Source organism: Ornithorhynchus anatinus, chromosome 1 (assembly GCF_004115215.2).
Source record: "Ornithorhynchus anatinus isolate Pmale09 chromosome 1, mOrnAna1.pri.v4, whole genome shotgun sequence".
NCBI classification, from domain to species: Eukaryota; Metazoa; Chordata; class Mammalia; order Monotremata; family Ornithorhynchidae; genus Ornithorhynchus; species Ornithorhynchus anatinus.
The window spans coordinates 108,189,029-108,207,155 of NC_041728.1; the positions used below are offsets into that span (position 1 = coordinate 108,189,029).

Genomic DNA, 18,127 nt, shown 5'->3' on the forward strand with positions numbered 1-18,127 from the left:
TCTGCAGAAACTGCTGCAGAGGCTACTAGTGGCATTTATTGAGCTCTTACCATGTCTACAACACTGTATTAAGCACTTGGGAGAGCATTCAATAGAGTTGGTAGACATGTTTTACACTGCTTTTATTTTGAACTACCAAAACTGATTATTTACTAGGAGGGGATGTTCTTGGACTCCAGAACTAGAAAGAAATTACTCAAGTAACTTCTGCATGACAAGTGAAACTCAGGGTGGGGCTCCCACTGATGTCACCAAAAGAGTGAATGACAGCCCAGGGAAAAGAGCTTTCTCTCCGAGAAGGGGCCTGAAAAAAACTGTTTCTCTGTTCTAGAAGCTACTGGGCCTCTCCCCTCATCAATACGTGGGGCTCTCTGCTGAACCTAGGTGACACTTCCCTAAATTTCCCAAGGAAATATGAGGGATCCAAAGGTAGCCAGCATGTCGGAGCGGTCCCAGCTCCAGCACACTCTCTCGAAGAGTCTTGCTGGATTAGAAAAAGGGCCTAATTTCATGAACAGTCCTGGGAATTTGACCCCCAAATCCAGGTGCAACCTGAATTAAATGCTCACCAAGGTTTCAAGTTCAGGCCCGCTCACCTCTTCCCACTGTAAAGCTCTTTGAGGGGTGGGAATGTGTTTACCAACTCTGTTGTAGCGTACTCTCCTAAGTGCTTAGTACAGTGCTTTGCCCACAGTAAGCGTTTAATAATAAGCCACTGATTGATTGACTAATCCGTCCTGTGCATTCAGTTTATTTCTATTAATGCCTGTCTCTCCCTCTAGGCTCTAAGCTCCTTGTGGGCAGGGAATGTTTATTTTTATTGTTTTGTTGTACTCTCTCCAGTGCTTAGAACAGCGCTTGGCACACAGTAAGTGTTCAATAAATACCACTGAATGAATGACTGAACGAATGAAAGCTGAGCGCAGCCCCTACGGTGGCTTCGTTTTCAAACAGGAGCTCTGGAATAACCAACTCTTGAATCTTAGGCACAAAATCGCTGGATGATGAGGATTTCCCTTCTGCGTCGCCCTGACTTGCTCCCTTAACTCCCTCGACACCCCCGTCCCAGCCCCACAGCACTTCGGTAAAGATCTGTAATTTTCTTTATTTGCGTTGATGTCTTTCTCCCCCTCCTCTAGACTGTGAAATCGTCGTGGGCAGGGATTGTCACTGTTTATTGTTGTATTGTTCTTTCCCAAGCACAAGCACTTAGTATAGTGCTCTGCACACAGTAAGGGCTTAATAAATACGACTGAATGATTTGCCAACCACCCCCCCAAACCCCCCCATTTCGGTTCTTCCCCTTTCTCACGTAGAGGCTATTTTTCTGCTCATTATCATGCCAGAGTCAAGTGTCCCAGTGTTTTCCAACTCTAACCAGCTGACCTGCACCAGCTTGGGCTACAGACCGGAGGCCTGTCCAGGTCTAATCTAGCCCAGCTTTGAATCTGGGCTGAACCAGACATGACTGGGCCTCCCGACTAAGGGTGTCAGGCCAATTCCCATGGGCTCTCGAGCCAGGCCACTGGACTGGCCGGGGCAGGGAATATATCTTCTAATTATTCATTTAATCATATTTATTGAGCACTTACTGTGTGCAGAGCACTGTACTAAGTGCTCGGGAAATACAATACAGCAATAAAGAGAGACAATCCCTGCCCACAACAGGCTCACAGTCTAGAGGGATAATAATAGTATTTGTTAAAGACTTACTATGTGCCAGGCATTGTATTAAGTGCTGGAGTGGATACAAGCAAATTGGGTTGGACGCAGTCCCTCTCCCACATAGGGCTCACCAGTCTTAATCACATTTTACAGATGGGTAACTGAGGCACAGAGAAGTTAAGTAATAGTAATAATAATGATGGCATTTGTTAAGCGTTCACTATGTGCCGAGCACTGTTCTAAGCGCTGAGGGGAAGCAGCGTGGCTCAGTGGAAAGAGCCTGGGCTTCGGAGTCAGAGGTCATGGGTTCGACTCCCGGCTCTGCCACTTGTCAGCTGTGTGACCGTGGGCAAGTCACTTAACTTCTCTGTGCCTCAGTTCCCTCATCTGTAAAATGGGGATTAACTGTGAGCCTTACGTGGGACGACCTGATTACCCTGTATCTCCCCCAGCGCTTAGAACGGTTCTCTGCACATAGTAAGCGCTTAACAAATACCAACATTATTATTACAAGGTATCAGGTTGTCCCGCGTGGGGCTCACAGTCTTAATCCCCAAGTGACTTGCCCAGGGTAACAGAGCAGACAAGTGGCGGAGCTGGGATTGGAACCCATTGCCTTCTGACTCCTAGGCCTGTGCACTATCCACTATGCCATGTACTGTACTCTCCCAAGCACTTAGTACAGTGCTCTGCACACAGTAAGGGCTCAAGAAATACTATCGAATGAATGAATACGATTAAATGAATGGCTGCCAGGCAGCCCCGAGTGAAACAGTGTGAGCCGAGGGGACGGGTGCGGTTGTCTCCAGCGCATTCAATGTTGGCCTCAGGGAAGGAGCCCAGGAAGCCCCTGGCTCTGGTCCACAGTCCTATCTACCAGGCAGGACGGCACTCTTGGAAACCAGCCTGGTCTAGCACCAAGACGGTTAGCAGATAAGGCCGCAGGGCCGGGGATCCGGCCGCATCCGCTCCCGGCTCTGTTCTGGGTTGGCAGGCCGCAATCCGGGTGGCCTGGTTAAGAACAACCTGTTCCGTTTCCTTGCCTGCTACCCAAGCATTACAACCCTGGCTGGGGTGGAGCAAAATAATGGGAAGAAGGGTATAGTTGGGGGTGGATAAAGGAGGTTCAGACCTAGTGACTCCTTCTGAGAATAATGTTGGTATTTATTAAGCGCTTACTATGTGCACAGCACTGTTCTAAGCGCTGGGGTAGATACAGGGTAATCAGGTTGTCCCACGTGAGGCTCACAGGCTTAATCCTCATTTTACAGATGAGGTAACTGAGGGACAGAGAAGTGAAGTGACTTGCCCACGGTCACACAGCTGACAAGTGGCAGAGTTGGGATAGGAGTGATGCCTAGTGGAAAGAGTGTGGGTGGGAGTCAGAGGACCTAGGTTCTGATCCCGGCTCTGCCACCTGCCTGCCATGTGACCCTGGGCAAGTCGCTTCACCTCTCTAGGCCGTGGTTTCCTCACCTAGCCACGACCCGCTTGGGGGCCCCCACAGGAAATACTCCAAATGGCCTAAAGGGTTTTCTTTCCTTAGTGCCAAGCAAACAAGAATCAGAGACCAATTGGAATTCAACATTGAATTTTAATCTTCCAGCTGGCCCACAAGATCCCTTGTTGAATTTTGAACTAATGTAGCTGTTCAAATTCCAAACGGCCCCCTCGAAGTTGAGAATCCATGCCATTAAGGCCCAAGGGGGTGGGGTTATAGAGAGCTCCATTTTCACAGGGCTATCTGACACCGAAGGACATCACCGGCGGCACAGGCAGGAGCCGACTGCAGCGTCTCAAAGTGACTGGGACGGTGCTGTCAAAGCCCCGCTTCCCGAGACGTGAGGCAAATCCAGTCATTCTGGCGCTCCCCCCGATCCCAGGAAGAGCCCCCGCTCTCTGAACTCCCCCTGACTTCGGGCCACACCCATGTTGGTGAGGCCAGGCCTGGGTGAGAAGCAGCATGGCCTCGTGGATAGAACCCGAGCCTGGGAGTCAGAAAGTCATGGGTTCTGATCCTGGCTCCGCCACTTGTCTGCTGTGCGACCTTGGGCAAATCACTTAACTTCTCGTGGACTTAGTTCCCTCATCTGTAAAATGGGGATGAAGATCGTGAGCCCCACATGGGACAGGGACTGTGTCCAACCTGATTAGCCTGTATCTACCTCAGCACTTAGAACAGTTAGAACTTAGCACATAGTAAGCGCTTAACAAGTACCATAATTATTATTATTATGATGGCACTATGGCCAATCTATTTCAAGACTGTGTGACCTCGGGCAAGTTGCTTAACTTCTCTGTGCCTGTTTCCTTACCTGTAAAATGGGGATTCAATTCCTGTTATCCCTCCTCTCTAGATTGTGAATCCAACTGGGACAGGGGATCTGTTTCAACTCAAGTAATGAAAGCAGAGTAAGCAACTCAAGTAAAAGGAAGCAGAACGGCCTAGTGGATAGAGCACGGGCCTGGGAATCGGAAGGATCCGGAGTCTAATTCCGATTCCGCCACTTGTCTGCTGTGTGACCTTGGGCAAGTCGCTTCACTTCTCTGGGCCTTGGTTACCTCATCTACAAAATGGGGTTTAAGACTGTGAGCCCCACGTGGGACAGGGATCAGCTTGTATCTACCTAGTACTTCGAACAATGCTCAACACATAGTAAGCGTTTAACAAATACCATCACCATCATCATCATCAAGTAAAGGAATCACAGCTCAAGTTTGGACTCTGAACAAATTAGCATCGAATGTTTCTATCAAATTACTAAGGAGGAAAATGCAACTAAGGGAATGCTGGAAGAAAAAGCTCATGACTGAAGTGAGCTTTAGATAAAAATCAAAGAACCTGCAAATTAAAGCCATTTATAATTAACCCGCAGAAAAAGTGAAAGAGGAGATGAAAGTCATGGCAAAGTTATGCAATTCTTCTGCTGAACCTGAAAACATACTGTAGAGGCCTCTGGCTGGAAGTTTCACAGATGGCAATGGAGGTCTCTGGAAATCCAAACTCTCCAGCATTAAAGGCAATTCATCGGGACTAACACTCAGAAGATTCGGCTAAACACCAGCACAAAAACACTGGGGCTCACATGTGTTACCTGTCTGCAGGGGAGGATGGGGGAAGATGTCCAGGAAGAACAGTATCTAGTCTAGTAAGGAGACACGAAGCCATTCATGGCTGCCCCATGAATTCAGGGTTGAAGATGGGCCTACTTTTCCAACGAAAACGGGTTTAGCCCACCGGGAGCGTTAGAAGGGAAAAGCCAGGCACCTGGGCTGGGTGAAAGCATGTGGCTCCTTTCCAGTTCTCCTGGAGGAAAACTGACTGGCAGTTGGCAGACGGAGGAACTACGGTGCTGGGATCAAACTAGCTCTGCCATGGTCTTGCCAAGCAGTACCCATGAAAAATGCAGAAGGGCAGCCGTCAGGTAATACTATTCTGAAACACGAGTCACCCTCTCGGAGTCAAATGGAACAGAAGCGAAGAGCTGAGGACAGAGGGGGTTTCTGGGCCCACCCAGAGGCCCTCTTTGCAGCAAATATATCAGAGGTGGTTTTGCCGGGTTGAGCGGGTGAGCTGGGCGGGGGTAAGACGGAAACCTGTGTTAATGCACAAGAAACTCAGACCCTCCCTTGGAAGCAAGGAAACTAGAGATGCAGTCCTAGCCCTCCTTTGTGCTGAGGAAACTTGGTAGGCGTGCTTATCGGCAAGATGTTGTGAAATCCCTGCCAACAGGAAAATCGGCTCTTCAACTGAAACCTAAACTTAGAGGCCCTCTGAACGAACACTAATATTGGGGGCCGGGGGGGTTGTCATAACGAGACCTCGTGATACAGTGTCACACGGGGAAAGCTCTTGAGCGGCTTGACAACGACAGTCAAAGTAATCAGTCAAATCAAAACCTAGGTTCAAGAGAGGTTTGGAGAGAGATGCGACATCCTGATTTGCTCCCTTTGTTCACTCCCCCTCCCATACTCACAGCAACAATAATACTTAATAATTATGGTATTTGTTAAGTCCTATGTGCCAGGCATTGTACTAAGCGCTGGGGTGGATACAAGCAAATCAGGTTGGACATAGTCCCTCTGTCCCAATCCCCATTTTACATCCCAGTCACAATCCCCTTTTCACAGATGAGGTAAAGTGAAGTGACTTGCTCAAGATCACAAAGCAGACAAGTGTCAGAGCCAGAATTATTCACTATTCATTCATTCATCCATTCATTCCATTGTATTTATTGAGCGCTTACTGTGTGCACAGCACTGTACTAAGCACTTGGAATGTACAATTGGGCAACAGATAGAGACAATCCCTGCACAACAACGGGCTCTCGGTCTAAAAGGGAGGGACGGACAACAAACCAAAACAGAATTAGAACTCATGACCTTCCGACTCTCAGGCCCATGCTCTTTCCACAACACCATGCTGCTTTCCTGTACGGCACTTATGTACATATCCATAATTTATTTATAATAATGTCTGTCTCCCCCTCTACACTGTAAACTGGTTGAGGGGCAGGGAACGTGTCTGTTATATTGTACTTTCCCAAGTGCTTAGTACAGTACTCTGCACACAGTAAGCGCTCAATAAATATGACTGATGGATTGATGTGGACAAGCTGTTCATACTACTAGAGAGTACTAGAGAGAAACCTGGGGAGTCACAGTCCTCCAAGCATCCCGGCACCGCTGCTGGAGACAGACTGGGCTGAACGGACCACAGGTTGGAGCCAGTCCTGGCGTTTCTTGGGTTCGTTTGGTAGAGGAGAGTTAAGGGAGCAGAAGTCAGCCGCGTGTGCTGTCAAAGAAAACCTGCGGGTTTATGAAGCGTCTTCTTGATGCAGCAGGGTCATGACTTTGATCATTTTCACGTCTGCTGTCGGCCGACAGCGTCATGTCTGCTGTCCACCCTCAGCATCGTGCTGATTTGCCGAGGCAGTTCCTAAGCACCAGCCCGTCTGCCACGTACAGGCTGTGTGATCTTCGGCAAGTCACTTCGCTTCTCTGGGCCTTGGGCCCATCCTCTTGTCAAATGGGGATTCAATACCTGCTCCCTCTCCTCCTTAGACTGTGAGCTCCATGTGGGACCTCTCTCTCTACCCCAGTGCTTAGAACAGTACATAGCACATTCATCTGTAAAATGGGGATTAAGACTGTGAGCCCCACGTGGGACAACCTGATTCCCCTGTGTTTACCCTAGCGCTTAGAACAGTGCTCTGCACCTAGTAAGCGCTTAACAAATACCAACATTATAGTGAGCACTTAACAAATCCCCCAATCATTATTATCATCCTGTATGTGTGACCCTAAGGCACAATAGGACACCTACATGCAGCTCAAAGACACTTTCTTAAAGACCTTTGGTGATGCTAAACGCTGCTTTCTGCGTTGGAAGAGTTTCCCACTGGCTCGGCAACATATCTGACACCAGTTTCCAGATCCCTTGCTATATTCTCAATTCTGGCAGCACACAGTTCTGGACCTACCACACAGTTACTGTTCACTTCGAGGGTGACAGGTAACTTTCAACTCAGACTCAACCGACCTCAATCAACCAATCAATCAATGGGATTTAATGAGCGCTTACTGTGTGCAGAGCAGTGTACTAAGCATTTGAGAAAGTATAACACAACAGGGTTGGTAGACACAATTCTCTGCCCACAAGGAGCTCACACACTGCATACTGTGCAGTAGCCTACTGATCTTGGGAACATCTCTGGGCACCCAAATTTGCGTAGTAGCTATTACACCCTAGGTCTGTGGTGTCAGCAGAAAGAGGGCCCAGTAAATAATAATAATAATAGTTAAGTGCTTACTATGTGCTAGATACCGTAATAAGTTGTGGGGTAGATACAAGATAATCAGGTCCCCCATGGGGCTCACAGTCTAAGTAGCAGGGTGACCAGGCAGTGAATTCTCATTATGCAGATGAGGGAACTGAGGCCCAGAAAAGTCAAGTGACTCGTCTAAGGTCAGGTCAAGTGGCATAGTCGGGACTCCCAAGCACGTACACTTTCCGCTTGGCCATGATGCCTACAGTCACTTCAAGGGTAAGTTCCACATCTTGTAACCACTTTAACTACTACTGCAGAGTACTACAAAGAACAGATGCTCATCAGTACTATCGAAAGACCCTGCAGGAGTCAGTAGGTACTCAGAAATTCGTTTGGTATGTGAAAGAAGTCCATTTAGGGCAGTGTGCCCTAATGGAAAAAGCATGGGATTGGTTGTCAGGTGACCCAGGTTCTGGAACTGGCCCTGCCACTTGCCTGCCGTGTGACCTTGGGCAAGTCATTTAATCCCCGTGCCTCAGTTTCCTCATCTGTAAAATGGAAATAAAAGAGCTGTTCTCCCTCTTTCTTAGACTGTGACTCCCGTGTGGGACAGGGATTGATTATCTTGAATCTAGCCCAGGGCTCATCAAGGTGATCGGCCATAAGAGCGTAGTAAACACCATCCCTAACACCAAAACAATATTTCCACTTGAAAGAGTTCACCATTATGCTGAACACAACATGTCAGGGCACCCTCCAACACTGATGCCTTGACAATTATTCCAATGAGGCTGAAGATGGGGTTTGGGTATCCTTGCATAACTCATCCCTTGAAGTCTCTCCCCCACATAAGGGGGTTCAAAGCCCTAGAAAGGGGAATTCAAACATGCTTTTCTTTCAGTGGTCTCAGATGCCAAGGCTGAGACGACATCGTGTGAGATGCAATTCTCACTATAAAACAGAGTACTTACTTCAATAGTCAACTAGGTTTTTCAAATATTTGAAATGTATGTGGTGAAAATCCTCAGTTATCACAAAGGTCTAGAGTAAATAAAGTGACATAACAAAGAAAGAGGAAGTCTCCTTACAGCTAAAGTAATAGGACCACCAGCTCCTAACCCACACGTGCTAATAATGAAAGCGGCTACCCTGTAAAGTCAGAGAAAGTGGACAATAAAGGACAACTGGCAAATATTGGAAAAGAATACCATTTTCAGTCCCACCTTCATGATCCTCTCCTCCCTTCCTAGGTCTGCCGGAGCCAAACTTACAAGAACCATATGAAGAAGAAGCAGCATGGCCTAGTGGATAGAGCACCCACCTACGAAATAAAAGGATATGGGTCCTAAATCCCAGCTATGCCACTAGTCTGCTGTGTGAACTTGGGCAAATCACTTCACTTCTCTAAGCCTCAGTTACCTCATCTGTAAAATGGGGATTAAGACTGTAACCCCCATGTGGGACACGGACTGTCTCCGACTTGAATAATTTGTAACCACCCCAGAGCTTAGGGGTGCCTGACATATAGTAACTGCTTAACAAGCACCATTAAAAAAAGAATGCTGATAACAACAAAAAATTATAATTGTGGTATTTGCTAAACGCTTATTACGTGCCAGGCACTGTACTAAGAGTTGGGGTAGATACAACCAAATCAGGCTGGACACAGTTTCAGTCCCATAGAATGAATAGCTTTGAATAGCCCCTCCTCTGAAAAAACAATCACGCAGGTACTCAGTCTTTACTTCCTGGAGGGATAATAATCCGCACTGGATCTGACTTGGCAACTCGGGATAGCAAAGATAAAATTTAGGGAACTGTGGCCTTCCAAAGGGTCTGGCTTTTTTCCAAGATCCAGCAGATTACTCGACTCCCTTACCTTTTGTTGGACTCAGGTTCTGGTCTATAAACCCTTTCAATTCTTCATCGGTGGACGTTATTCCAACCTGAAGAAAATATTTTTGAAAAGTTCAATTAACAATGTAAACAACAATTACTATTTGTCCAGTTCTTGATAAACTGTTTAATATTTTCCATAGGATCTATGACTATTTGTTAGATGTGGTGGTAAAAACTGGAAGAAAAATTCTGCAGCTAAAGGATCACAAGCCCTACACAAGACAGTGGATACCAGGGCAAGTCTCAGTTACCTCATCTGTAAAATGGGGGTGAAGACTGTGAGCCCTAAGTGGGACAGGGACTGTGAGCAACCCAATCATCTTGTATCTACCCCTGGATTTAGTACAGTGCCTGGCACTTAGTAAGTGCTGAACAACAGCATAAAAATATCCTCTCCGCCAAATCCTGCAAACTCACAGTCAGACCAACCCCTTACAAATACGATTGAATGAACGTATCTTTGAGATGAGGTTCTTTTCTTTCTGGAAACCCATTTCCAGATCAGAACAATTTGGGAAACTTTTTTTCTCATTAAATGCTCAACAAGTCAACTATATTTTCAAGCTAACATCAGCCTCCAAAGAGTGCAATGCCACGGACAGTCTTCGTGTCCTGTCTTCCCAAAGGAAAGAGCAAGGATTTAGAACTCAGGGGACCTGGATTCTAATCCCAGTTAGGCCATCTGCCTGCTGTGTGACTTTTAATTTCTCTGTGCCTCAGTTTCATCATCTGTAAATGGGGATTAAATACCTCTTCTCCCTTTTACTTAGGCTGTGAACCTAGTAAGAAACAGCCTCTGTGTCCAACCTGATTATCTCGTATCTACCCCAGCACTTAGTACAGTGGTTGCCACTTAACAAATCCTACCGTCTCCCCCGATTAGACTGTAAGCCCGTCAAAGGGCAGGGACTGTCTCTATCTGTTACCGATTTGTACATTCCAAGCTTTTAGTACAGTGCTCTGCACATAGTAAGCGTTCAACAAATACTATTGAATGAATGAACATCGCCACAGCACCAGTCCTTGTGTTCCAGGACCCTGAACGAGACCTGTCGCTATTGACAGGGGAAGGGAAGATAATTTTCAAAGACATTCTACCTATCAATTACGTTTATTGAGTGCTTTCTGTGTGCAGAGCACTAAATTCAGTGGCTGGGAGACTACAGTACACAGAGTTGGTAGATACAGACCCTGCCCACAAGAAGCGTACAGTCTAGAGAGATTCTTAGGTCAGGGTATAGCAACAGCTCTACTAGCTATTCATGAGACAATGAAATATGGTGAAAGATCTCCTCCATAGGAAAATGATCTTGTGAGAAGTGGCATGGCTTAGTGGCTAGAGCACGGGCCTGGGCGTCAGAAGGTCATGGGTTCTAATCCTGACTCTGCCCCTTGTCTGTGTGACCTTGGGCAAGTCACTTCACTTCTCTGGGCAAGTCACTTCACTTCTCTGGGCCTCAGTTACCTCATTTGTAAAATGGGGATTGAGACTGTGAGGCCCTGTGAGGGATAGGGACTATGTCCCTTAGTACAGCACCTGTTTTACTAAGCACTTACAATGCTTAACAAATACCATCATTTTATTATCATCCTTGTTCACAGGCACAAGTTGGTGCTGCACAGCCTAGAGTTACCTCTAGAGCTTACGGGGGAACTGGAATTGAACCCAGGTGTCTCCCTCTAGACTGTAAACTCACTGTGGGCAAGGAGCATGTATACCGACTCTGCTGTACTGTACTCTCCCAAGTGCTCTGCACACAGAAAGCACTCAATAAAAACCAAAGATTGATCAATGCTTTATATTCATTCATTCAATAGTATTTATTGAGCGCTTACTATGTGCAGAGCACTGTACTAAGCGCTTGGGATGAACAAGTCGGCAACAGATAGAGACGGTCCCTGCCGTTTGACGGGCTTACAGTCTAATCGGGGGAGACGGACAGACAAGAACGATGGCAATAAATAGAGTCGAGGGGAAGAACATCTCGTAAAAACAATGGCAACTAAATAGAATCAAGGCGATGTACAATTCATTAACAAAATAAATAGGGTAACGAAAAATATATACAGTTGAGGCACTTGGCACTTCCAAACTGACTAGGACAGTGGGTACCTTGGCCCCCATTCCTTCTGCTCCGCAGTAACAACAGGCAGGGGAAGGCTAGCACGAGCTGAGGCTTTTTTTATAATGGTATTTGTTAAGCAATGCTAATAATAATGGTGTTTGCTAAGTGCTTACTATGTGCCATGCACTGCACTAAGTGCTGGGGTGGATACAAGCAAATCAGGTTGGACACAGTCCCTGTCCCACGTGGGGCTCACATTCTCAATCCCCATTTTACAGATGAGGTAACTGAGGCCCAGAGAAGTGAAGTGACTTGCCCACAGTCACACAGCAGGCAAGTGGTAAATCCTGGATTAGAACACATGACCTCCTGACTACCAGGCCCAGGCTCTACTATGCCTCTCTGCTTCTCATAGCGCTTACTATGTGCTAAGCACTGTACTAAGCTCTGAGGTAGATACAAGATAATCACGTTGGATACAGTCCCTGTCCCACAAGACCTTCCCAATATCCCTGTTTTACAGATGAGATAACTGAGGCATAGAGAAGTTGTGACTTTCCCAAGGTCACACAGCTGACAAGGTGCAGAGCCAGGATTAGAACCCAGGTCCTCTGATTCCTAGATCTGTGTTCTTTCCACTAGAACACACTGCTTCTCAAAACACTTTATTTAACTTAGGTTAGGTATTTGTTAAGTATTTACTAAGTGTCAGGCTTGGGATGGGGCAGGCACAAGATGATGAGGTTCCACATAGGGATTACATTCTAAGTACGAGGGAGAACAGGAATTGAATCTCCATTTTGCAGATGAGGAAATTGAGGCTCAGTGAAGTAACTTGCCCAAGGTCACATCACAGACAAGTGGCAGAGTCTGGATTAGAACCCAGGTCCTTCTGACTCCCGGGGCTCTCTCCACTGGGCCACATCGCTTACGACTTTAAAAGTTCCCAGCCAAATATTCACAGTGAACACTCATGCTGACCCACCTGCCTCAGAAGTCAAAGTATCAGCTCATACCTGTAAATAAGCAGTGATCAACTGCAAAACCTCAATTAAAACCACAGAAGATTTACGGTAGATAGATTTACTGTTGCATGGAATTACTGTTACATTTAAACAGCTGCTCCTCTTTATGCCAGACACCTGCACCGTTAAGCAGTAAATGAATCTCCAAAAACATGTAACTGGCTGCCCACCTGCCCCTTTGGATAACTTCTCCTTTTAAGCCAAAGACATTTGACTGAAGTCAGCCACCGGTTGAGAGGGGGTCTGTCCATCCAAGGGATCCATGGCAAGTGCTCAACTTCCCTCCCAACCCCACACCACATATGTCCCTTCATTTCTCTGGGCCTCAGCTACCTCATCTATAAAATGGGGATTGAGAATGTGAGCCCCACATGGGACGGGGACTGGGTCCAACTCAGTTTGCTTGTATCCACCCCCGGGATTAGTACAGTGCCTGGTATAAAGTGCTTAATAAATAACATTATTTTTATTATTATTGTATATTAATGTCTGCCTCCCCCTCTAGACTGTGAGCTCATTGTGGGCAGGGAATGTGTCTCTTTGTTGTTGTTCGTACTCTCCCAAGCACACCACACAGTAAGCGCTCAATAAATACAATTGAATGAATGAATGAAAGGAGACCCTTGTACTCACTACAGATCTGCCAATGATATACAGAAGACCCTGGAAAAGGGCTTCAATACCTCTCTGCATCCTGGTTTTCCCGTCTGTAAAATGAGGAAAATTAAACCCTGCCCCAGGCTAGCCCTGTCTCACTGGGATATGATGAAGTTCCAAAAAGAACATAAGTGAAAAAAAACCTCTTGGAGTTGCGAAGAAAACTGCTGGACAAATTTGAGTACTATTCCTGCTCTATATGGTGAAGTTTCAAAGAGAATACAAGTGACAAAAACAGTGGGAGTTCTGCCGAAGAAAAGCTCTGGGCAAATTTTGGAGTCAGAGGACCTGGGTTCTAATCCCAGCTCCACCGCTTGTCTGCTGGGTGACCTTGAGCAAGTCACCTCACTTCGCTGGGCCTCATTTACATCATCTTTAAAATGGGGATTAAGACTGTGAGAGCCCTATGTGGGACAGGGACTGTGTCTGACCCAATTATCTTGTATCGATCCCAGGGCTTAGTACAGTGCCTGGCATGTAGTAAGCATGTAGAAAATACCACAATTATTGCCATTATTACTATTATGAAGTTCCAAAGAGAATATAAATGACAAAAACATTGGGAGTTCTGCAAAAGAAAAGTGCTGGATAAATTAAAATATGATTCCTGCTCAAGTACCATGCTATCTTACCCCCCATCTTTTGTGGTCACGCCTCCTCAACATTTGTGGATTTATAAGTTCCAGAATCCCTGCTACCGGTCCAAGAGAAAGACCACCTTTCTGGCTACCAGAATTGGGTTCTAAGACCTAGGTCTGCTAAACTGTAAGCTTCTTGTGGCCAGGGATCACGCCTACCAATTCTGTTGCACAGAACTCTCCGTCGTTTGCAGAGCACTACTGTTCAATGTTCTGCACCCAAATAAGCATTCACTAAAAAACACTGGTTGATTGGCAGGTTCTGTTCTCATGGGTAAAGACTGTTTTTCATGGTAATTGTTAAGTGCTTACTAAGTGCCAGGCACTGTTCTAAGCGCTGGGGTAGATACAAGCCTGTCAGGTGGGACATAGTCCCTGTCCCACATGGGGCTCACAATCTTAAATCCCATTTTAAAGATGAAGAAACTGAGGGTCAAAGAAGTGAAGTGCTTTGCCCAAGGTCATGCAGCAGACAAGTGGCAAAGCCGGGGTTAGAACCCAGGTACTTCTGACTTCCAGGCCGGTGCTCTATCCACTAGGCCACGGTGCTTCTCCAAAGAATCACCTAAAGGTATTCCACAAGGCAGAGAGGCCCGGCAGGTATGCTAAAAAAGAGGTGGCTAACAAAAGCTGTTAGAGTCTGTGCCCGGTGGCCTACCACCTTGGGTGCCCAGTGCCACGGTACGGCCGCGGCTCTGCAGGGGTCACTTGGGCCGTAAATGGGTTCCGCCCCTAAAAAATCTTCACGTGGACGTCGCGTGACTTGCCCAAGATGCCACACACCTGCCTACGTATTTGCTCACTGCATCACGAGCCCCAAGGTGGGGCATGACTGGCTGGGAAACCACTGGCCCTAGAATCGGTTTCTCCCAATAGGTTCTCAGTCTCCAGATTTGCACAGCTAAGGCTCAACCATCGTTCCCTAGGGGAGAGGTCACCTGTACCCACTATTTACATCTATTCTCTCACTTCGATAATTGTGGATTCATTTTTGATTCAATTGCCTTTACTGAGTGCTTACTGTGTACCCAGCACTATACTAAGTGCTTGGGGGAGTTCAACACAACAATAAGCAGACACACTCCCTGCCCACAATGGATTGGTTTCTGCTGTCTCCCTCCATTTGACTGTCAGCTGATTAAGCTCCTCGTGGGCATGGAACAAGTCTAACAACTCTGCTCAACTGCACTCTCTCAAGCACTCAGTACAGTGCTCTGCACACAGTAAGCGCTCAATAAATACCCTCGACTGATGATCGGTTGATAAGGGCAAGGACCTGATCTTTTATTTATTTTGAACGTTCCCCAAGAGTCTCATACAATGATCTGTGCGTAGTGTGACGATGAGCTTAATTAAAAGAAATTAAAATTCATTCAATAGTATTTATTGAGCGCTTACTATGTGCAGAGCACTGTACTAAGCGCTTGGAATGTACAAATTGGGAACAAAAGAGACAGTCCCTGCCCTTTGACGGGCTTACAGTCTAATCATGTATATGCTCCTTCAGGCCAAGTCTAAGTGCTTTACTTCTGTTCTATTTCCCCAAGCTCTCAGTAATAATAAAAATTATTATGGTATTTGCTAAGCGCTGTGTGCCAGGCACTGTACTATGTATAGCATTCTGCACCTAGAAGGTGCTCAATAAATACTGCTGCTGGTGGATCAGAATTGTAGAGTAGGAATTAGTTTATTCAAAATGAATTCACTTCATTTTAAACAGTAGAGAGCCACCAATCAAGCATATTTATTCAATCAATCAATGGTATTTACTGAACACTTACTACATGCAGAGCACTATATTAAGTGCTTGGGAGAGAACTATACAACAAAATTAGCAGACACATTCCCTGTCTACAATGAGCTTAAAGTCTAGAGGGACCAAATATGTGCTTTTTAGGTGAAAGCCTGAGAGAATTATCAGGGAGAAAATAAACTCCAGGGATGGGAATGGGGTGGATTCTTGGCTAATGCTTCTATCCCTGTCTTTTATAAAAAAAGAAATAATAATAATTATAGTACTTGTTAAGCACTTACTATGTGCCAAGCACTATTCTAAATCCTAGGGTAGGTACAAGTTAATCAGGTTGGATACAGTCCCTGTTCCACACTGGGCTCACACCCTTAACCCCTATTTTACAGATGAGGTAACTGAGGCACAGAGAAGTGAAGTGACTTGCCCAAGGTCAAACAGCACACAGATGGCGGAGCCAGGATTAGAAGCCAGGTCCTTCTGACTCCCACAACTGTGTTCTATTCACGAAGCCATGCTGCTTCTCTCTAAAGAAAGAACCTTTAGGATTCCTCCCCTGAGCACCCTCAAAAATGAGGGTCTCCCTTTAGGTAAACTTGCTTTAAAAAAAGCCAAAAAAAAAAAGGTTGTGGGTGTCCACCTCCCAATTTATACTTATCCAGAGATGGCATTTGTATTCAAAGCTGATGCTATTGAAGATGAAATCCTGGCTGGAAAGATCTACATGTCACCACAATAATTCATCTCGCACTTCAGGTATGTAAAGACTGTCCATTGCCCCACTGATGAATGTGCCACTTGCAACTCTTGCTGCTGCTTTAAATTCAACTCTGAGGCAAACTGGGCCTTAACTGTTTTAACTGTATCTACCTCAGCCTTTGAGAAGCAGCACGGCCTGGTGGAAAGAGCACGGGCCTGGGACTCGGAGGACTTGGGTTCTAATCCCGGCTCCACTACTTTTGTGCCGTGTGACCTCGGGCAGGTCTCTGAATTTCTCTGGGCTTCAGTCACCTCATCTGCAAAATGGAGATCAAGACCATGAGCCCTGTGTGGGATGGGGACTGCGTCCAACCTGGAGGATCTTCTATCTTCCCCACTACTTAGAACAGTGCCTGGCACATCTTAAAGGCTTTAACAAATACCATTATTAAACAAAGGACAGTACTTAGCACATAATAAATACTTCATAAATACCATAATGGAGCCATCTTTGCCAACTTTGCTTCCCAACTTTGCCAAACCTCTGCTCAAAGACAGTAATCCTCTGGTTGTCTCCCACTGCTAAATTTCACTGTCGGAGATTGGACTATTAAAGTATTTCTTCTGTCCCCCATTTGTATGGGCACCACTTCGTTACTGCAGCCAGAAGCTGTTTAGTGTTCTTAGAATCATTCGCACACGATTCACACACGACTCTGAAGAAATCGTTCAAGAAGCTGAATGTGCTTTTTCAAGTGCTTAATACAGCACGCAGTAAGCGTTTAATAAATACGACTGAATGAATGTGCCTTCCGTGGCCGGCCCAAACCGCGCAGTGCTAGAGGAGGTTGGATATCTCCACAACTCTGTACGTCTTCAACTTGATATTCCACTGTTATGCCGAAAGGGCATGCTGCATCCATCCACCAATTGATGGCATTTACTGAGCGTTTGCTGGGTGAAGAGCACTGTACTAAGCGCTTGGGAGAGTACAATACAACAGAGTGGGAAGGAAAGTTCCCTGCCCACAACGTGAGCTTGCGGTCTAGAGGGCATTTCTAGTTCTTTGTCTATCTGTGGAGAGTGTGCTGCCCGGGTAACTGAATTAAGTTCTGTTTCGCTGATAAAAATCTTTGGTTGTGGGTACGGATTTCAAGAACGGTTTGGTACATAACTTCAGTTTCGGGCTTATTGTAGGTTCCTAGTATTGTGCTGATTCTGCAAGCAACATGAGAACATAGAGAAGCATAGAAACATAGAACATAGAGAAGCAGCGTGGCTCAGTGGAAAAAGCCCGGGCTTGGGAGTCAGGGGTCATGAGTTTGAATTCCGGCTCTGCCACTTGTCAGCTGCGTGACTGTGGGCAAGTCACTTAACTTCTCTGTGCCTCAGTTACCTCATCTGTAAAATGGGGATTAACTGTGAGTCTCACGTGGGACAATCTGATGACCCCGTATCTCCCCCAGCGCTTAGAACAGTGCTCTGCACATAGTAAGCGCTTAAATACCAACATCATTATTATTAACATATAATCCTATGCAAGTCTGAAAATAATAATAGTAATAATAATAATAATGAGAAGAATTAGTGTATTTAAGTGCTTACAATGTGCCAAGCACTGAACTAAACACTAGGGAAGATAAAAGATAATGAGGTTGGACACAGTCCCTGCCCCATAAGGAGCTCACAGTCCAAGTAAGAGGGAGAATAGGTACTGAATCACCATTTTATAGCTGAGGAAACTGAGGCATGGAAAAATTAAGTGGCTTGCTCAAGATCATACATCAGGCATGAGGTGGAGGCAAAATTAGAGACCAGGTGCCCTGATTCGCAGTCTCAGGCTCTTCTTCTAGGCCACGCTGCTTCTTGTGCGTGCGACTCTCCAAATCACAGTCAATCACTCAATCAATCAACCAATGGTATTTATTAAGTACGTGCACAGCACTGAACTAAGAAC

At 46.1% G+C, this 18,127-nt stretch overlaps 1 protein-coding gene across 4 annotated transcripts in view; it reads right to left on the minus strand.

The window, feature by feature from the left end:
- Positions 1-18,127, minus strand: part of TFDP2 (transcription factor Dp-2) — a 164,780-nt gene that overhangs the window by 98,537 nt on the left and 48,116 nt on the right. For all 4 annotated transcript variants that reach the window (XM_029063595.2, XM_029063602.2, XM_029063587.2 and 1 more), the window contains exon 3: positions 9,316-9,382. In XM_029063595.2, the coding sequence (XP_028919428.1) occupies positions 9,316-9,382 (67 nt within the window). The remainder of the gene's footprint in view (positions 1-9,315; positions 9,383-18,127) is intronic.